This window comes from Convolutriloba macropyga, unplaced genomic scaffold, assembly GCF_964194025.1.
Source record: "Convolutriloba macropyga unplaced genomic scaffold, txConMacr16.3 SCAFFOLD_2506, whole genome shotgun sequence".
Taxonomy (NCBI): Eukaryota; Metazoa; Xenacoelomorpha; order Acoela; family Convolutidae; genus Convolutriloba; species Convolutriloba macropyga.
Genome location: NW_027451211.1, coordinates 1 through 6,351, shown reverse-complemented (window position 1 = coordinate 6,351; position 6,351 = coordinate 1). Strand labels below are relative to the sequence as shown.

The window sequence follows — 6,351 nt, the reverse complement described above, 5'->3', positions numbered from 1 at the left end:
CGGTGTTTTGCAAGCATGCGACAACCTAGCGGATCTTTGAGGGCTTCCAAAATCTCCTGAGTCTCCAACAAATCCGTCACCTTTCTGCACGCCTACTGCGGACCCCAGTCCAACACTCAGCCCAGATAGCTCAGAGCAGAGTCCTTCACTTTTTTCGAATCTAAAAAGCAACAAATTATGGATAAACTTTGACAGTCCTGCAGACACAAGCGATCTGTTGAAAAACCTTTCTGGAGACAACTTTGAGACTCCCACAACTTACAATGGAATTGAAGAACAAGAAGATACCCCTACCAAAAACTTCTCTTTAACTCCCGAAAACACTGAAAACCCCCCAGTTGACAATGCTCCAAAAAAGAGAAAAATTTCAGCTATGCGAGAACTGTTTGACAACTCAAAATGAATTATTTTTGATGCGCTGATTTTATAAAACTTGAAAACAGTATGGTGTTCTAACTGTATTCACACTCATTCGCCGCATATTGATCACAATTGGATTTCCATAATTGTATTTTCTTCTGAATATATAATTTTTCATTCAAACTTTTTCATTAATTTCTCTTTGTTCTTGCGGTGATCAACAAAAACGATGAAAATCTCATATTTGTTCAAAATACTGCGTTTACTATGCATATATTCGCTGAGCAGAAGACATTCCTTTGATTTGAACCTCCCCTGATCTATAGTAACCGTTCAGTACGTCTCTAAATATAATCAACTTTACTGTTTAATGAAAAGATTGTGTTTAGTACAGAGCCCAAAAGTTGGAAACTTTAACAGGTTTTGTTATCTGAAACGTTAAGGATTTAGGTGGAGTTCAGTTTCATGAAACGTTTTCCTTTGATATGACACTCCCTGCTCTACAGTAACCGTTCAGTACGTTTCTAAATTTAGTCAACTTTACAGTTTAACGAAAAGATTGTGCTTATTACACAGTCCAAAATTAGGGAAATAAAACAGTTTTTTTGTTATCTGAAACGTTCAGGGGTTAGGTTAGTGTTTAATTTCATGAACCGTTTTCCTTTTATACGACACTCCCTGCTCTACAACAACCAATGGGTAAAATTCTAATTTCGATCAAGTTTACTGGTTAATGAAAAGACTAGTGTTATTACCAAACAAACATTGAAGGAAAGAATTTTCGTTATCTGTGAAGGAGGAACTTAGTGTTAGGTTTGCGCTCAATTTGAATGAAAACTCTCTCACTTTGCTTTATTATTCATTACAGCACGTTTAACAATAACTAAGCATATACTAGCCGATAGAATTTTCTTACTATTCTTAGATATATTTCTGCAATAAACTCAAATTACAACTCAAATTCCACAATACAAAGAAAACTTATTATGGGAGTACATGCAATATTTAAAAAGAACTGATAAGCCTATTTATTGTTCTTGCCATTTTTGCCTATGTTTTACACAAAGGTCTCACACAGAGTTGAAATTTGTATATTATGAACGGTCATGATAAGAATTATATATAATTGCGCCCCCTCATGGTTAGAAAACATTGTACTACCTAAATCTGTAAACTGTAGGTGTGCTCAAGAATTAAACGAAACCCGTGTACTGCCACGCAATCAAAACTTCATTTCTTGACTTGATTGCAGAAAATTCAGCTTTATCTGTTCGTCAACTTTTGGGGGGTGAAAAAGTTTTAATAAACTGGAAAACATAAAGCAAAGAATACGTACCTCTATTTGATTGCAAAAAAACTTAAAAGCTTTTCATACTTTTACTATAAATTAATATTTCCTAAGCTTTTCAAAAACTCTCACAACTTAGAAATATCTCAAAATCATTCTTAACGTTATCAATCATTATTTTCTACATTTCTTACCCTATTATTCAAAAGTCTCAACACCATTCAAAGCTTTAAAACTGCGTTCCGTACTTCTGTACAGTATGCCAGTTCAGTGTCCAAACTGTTCTGCTCAGCTCTCCAACAGAAGGTCCCTTAACAAGCATATGAAGAATATACATAAAATATTTCCAGATATACCGAATTTCAGCTGTTTTCAGTGTTCCCAGAACGTTAAAAGTCTTCCTACACTGCGTAAGCATTCTCGTATTTCTCGTCAACAGCCCATTTTAAAAGTCTGCTTTACTTGTCGCGTAGGTTTTCAAACAAAACTCGAATATGCAGAGCACATAAACAATGAGTATGGTCTGCCCATTTTGGACTTGGAAACCCATGAAGTTGATACGTCTAGACCAACAGTCAGTTCAATTAGCGATGGTGTAAACTACTACGAATTTGAGCCGGACCAGGGGGATGTAGACATTATGGAATATCTGTTCAGGAACCGGGACGAAATTTCGAAAACAGTCCAAAAACACACGCACAAGTTTCCACAAAAGGTTCAACTTGTAGTGGAAATGACGCTTCAGAAACCTTTGGATGATGATCTAGAAAAATTGAGCGTGTTTTTCAATACGAATACACGAATCGTATATCATTCAGGGATTTCGGATGAAATTTTTGAAGACCTTGTCGACAACATTGTTTCAAATTTTGTTTCGTTTTCAAGCTACGGAAGTGGTTGGCAGCTACTTTCAATAGACAAAGTTACCCTGAAGCTGGTCAAATATGTGCCTGTCCGGGGAAGCAGTTTCATACCGTTTCATGAGGGACATCCATTGAGAAGGGATTCGAATTTGCTGAACATACAGAATGGAAGCGACAACAACTGCTTTCTATATTGCTACACAGCTGGATACCACCTAGTTTACAAAAAAAGAAGAACTGGAACCGCCAGCTCCGTGCGTCAGACCTAGGACAAATGTTCTTACATACAGTAGAGAGAACCATTCAGCCAAGATGCCGAAAGGAAACTTTGAAATGCCAATGAGTCTTCATGACATAACAAAGTTCGAAGATCTCAATGAAGTGCAAGTCAAGGTTTTCAGGTAACGAGATATTTAAGTTACACTGTTGTCTACTATAAAAAAGCCTTACGAAGTAAAAACAAACTTGAATTTTATGAAAAACTCCGTTATCTATTATTATTTTTTTTTGTTTGATATCCCCCCCCCCTCAAAATTGTAAAAAAAATTCTGCTGCTTCAGGTATGACAAGAAACAGCTACTGCCCCCGAGATTGTCGAAAAGAAAACCATTTCCCTTTGTTCTGGACTTGTTGCTCCTACAAAACGAAAAGACCTACCACTACGTTCTCATTATCAATTTAAAGAAACTTGTTGCCAAAGTCAAAGGAAGGGAGTATCGTGATAGGAGCGAGCTGTGTCGCAATTGTTTTCATGTATGTTCATCAGTAGGGCTACTCACTTCCCATCAAAAAGTATGTCTGGAAAACGAGTCAGTACAAATAACAATGCCCACACTCGACAAAAACAACGTAAAGTTTGAGAACTATGCGGCAAGGTGGTTTTCACCTTTTGTTGTGTACCTGGATCTGGAATCTCTGATTTTGCCCGTTGCAACGGCAAAAAACAATCCAACTATTTCAAGCACTTCTACATTGGAACAACATCTTCCTTGCAGCTATTGCATGATTGTTGTTGAACGTGATAACTCTGAGCCCCTGCATTTTGATATATACACTGGACCTGATTGTATGGAACGCTTTGTTACAAAAATAGAGATACTTGCAAAATATTTCTATCAGCAAAAACGGAAATTCCCATGTTTTCTCGGCACAGCACCTCCAAGAGACACCTGGTCAAAGTGTTTGATTTGTAATGTTGATTTCAACAATGATAACGAAAAGGTATTAGACCACTGTCACTACAACGGACAATTCATTGGGTATGCTCACAGTGCATGTAAACTAAACCGAAGAACGCTAAACTACACTCCAGTGATTGCCCACAATATGATGAATTATGATTTACATCATATTGTGAAGTCCGTACACTCGGCTTCACAGTCGACGAAAATTGAAGTCATACCAACCAATGATGAGAAGTTTATTGCACTCAATTTCGGCGTTTTTATCGAAACGCGAAAACGCAAGGGTGATGAACTTGCAGTGTACGAGTACCTTCGTTTTATCGATAGCTTCAAGTTCAAGCCTTGTAGCTTAGACAAATTAGTACAAAGTTTACCCGACAACAAATTTTCTCTCCTAGACCACTTCTATCAGGGCTATACAGACGAGCAGCGAAAACTGTTGAAGAAGAAAGGAAATTTTCCTTACTCGTATGTAGACTCATTCAGTAAGCTAAATGAACTTTCTCTTCCATGTCTAAAGAACTGGAAGAACAGTTTAAGAGACAACCAAATCGACGTCACAAATGAGGAACTCATTCAGTTGAATAAGGTGTTCAAAGTGTTTAACTGTGAAAACCTTAAACAGTTCCTCCAACTTTACCTTACAGGAGATGTTCTCCAGATAGCATGCTGGTTTGAGGAGCTACGGTCCGTGTGTTATAACACATACGGATTGGACTGTTCGCAATTCTATACAGCCTCAAACCCTTCAGGAAGTGCCTGCTTAAAAGTTTGTGAACCAGAACTTGAGTTACTGACTGATCGACAAATGCTTGACTTGACGGAAAGGATGAAGCGTGGAGGGTTGTTCTCCGTCTTTAGCTCAAGACATGAGGTTGCCAACAACACCATGTTACCGGAATTTGGTGAGTCAAAAGATGTTTCATCAATAATCTACATTGATGCGAATAATCTTTACGGTGGCATCATGCTCCAATACCCTTTGCCACTCAAGGATTTTGAACTCGTTGAAGACATTTCATTAGACACAATATTACAAACCGAAGATGAGGGGGATATTGGTTTCCTGGTTGAAGTCGATTTGGAGTACCCTGACGAACTACATGATAAACACGCAGACTATCCGCTCGTACCAGACATAGAATCAATTGATCCCCTAGAATTGAGTGACTTTCAAACTTCTCTAAAGAACACCCTTTAATTGACTGTGTCAAAAACCAAAAAACTGAGACAGACCTTCCATCCCAAGAAGAACTATGTGGTTCACTATCGTAACCTGAAATTCTACGTTAACAACGGCATCAAAATTACAAAGTTTCATCAAGCTGTAAAGTTCCGACAATCGAAATGGCTTTCAAGCTACATAGCACTCAACACGCAAAAGCGACAAGAAGCGTCCACCAATTTTGATCAAGATTTCTATAAACTAATGTCAAACTCGACCTTTGGAAAATTTTGTGAAAGTCTGCGAAACCGAGTGACAGTTTTATTTGCCAGAACAGAAGAGGAACTTCTGAAAGCAACATCCGAAGGCAAAGTTTCATTAATCAAAATTATAGTTAAAAACTTGACTCTGATTACTAAGAAAAAGCAGTCTATCCTGTGGAACGAACCAACAATTGTTGGTGCTAGCATTTTAGAGCTTTCAAAGCTCTTCATGCTAGAGTTCCATTACAATGTAATGAAAAAACAAACCGATTGTGTGCTGTTGTATTCAGATACAGACTCTTTCATTTACAAGCTTAAAAGCAAAAATTTTTATGACGACTTGGAAAAAAATTTGGATCTCAAAAATCATTTCGACTTCTCAAATTTTCCAACAGATCACAAACTCTACGATTGAGCAAACGAAAGAGTTGTCTTAAAGTTCAAAGATGAACTTGCGGGAACACCAATACAGGAGTTTTGTGCCCTTAAGCCAAAATTGTACTCTATTCTCGTTGCTAACGGGCAAACAAAAATGACTGCAAAAGGAATAAAAAAGTTCGCTCAAGCCAAATTGAACCATGAGATGTTTAAAAAGACATTAGAAACCAGTGATCTAATGAGAGTAGGAAACATCAAGTTCAACACCGACAAACACCAATTACAAACTGTTTGTGTCAACAAAATTGCACTAAGCGCATATGATGACAAAAGATATATCAGCTCGGATCGAAAAACTACGCTACCTTTTGGACACTATTCGTTGAGGGATGAGTACATTACGAAGAAAATGTGCATTGAAACCGATTGGGATACCGAATTGCACGAACCGTATAATGTGTTCGAACTTCCAGAAGTTGGGGAGGCATTGGGCTGGGAAACATCTGATCCCGGCTTTTATCAGCCATCATATTCGAATGAGGAGTTAAATGATGTTGTCGACCTTTCAAACCTGTCTGATCATTCTGACTACTCTAATCATGAAGTCAGTAACCCCTTCATTCTCAACGAAGCCGAGGAAAGCCTGGATAACTCTACCAGCAGCAGTGACAGTGTACTACTTTAGCAAACATTAGCGAACAAAGAAAGAAAACTGCTAATGTGAACAGAAACCTATTCAATGATAGCAAAAGTCTTGATTCTAGAAACTCTGACACTGATTGAATTGGTATTTTTCAAACTTCAATTTTTCAAACTTCAAATTTTTTCAAGTATGCCTCTCATTGGTCTC

General features: G+C 37.7%; 1 protein-coding gene across 1 annotated transcript; it reads left to right on the top strand.

Annotated features, from left to right (window-relative positions):
* The first annotated feature begins 3,336 nt into the window (after nucleotides 1-3,336).
* LOC142356493 (uncharacterized) lies at nucleotides 3,337-4,896 on the top strand. The gene has a single exon (XM_075408389.1). The coding sequence runs from the start codon at nucleotides 3,337-3,339 to the stop codon at nucleotides 4,894-4,896; it is 1,560 nt and encodes a 519-aa protein (XP_075264504.1).
* Nucleotides 4,897-6,351: the final 1,455 nt, after the last annotated feature.

Bases quoted from the DNA above. Each gene is read 5' to 3' on its own strand.
- LOC142356493 (XM_075408389.1), top strand. From the start codon at position 3,337: ATGCCCACACTCGACAAAAACAACGTAAAGTTTGAGAACTATGCGGCA.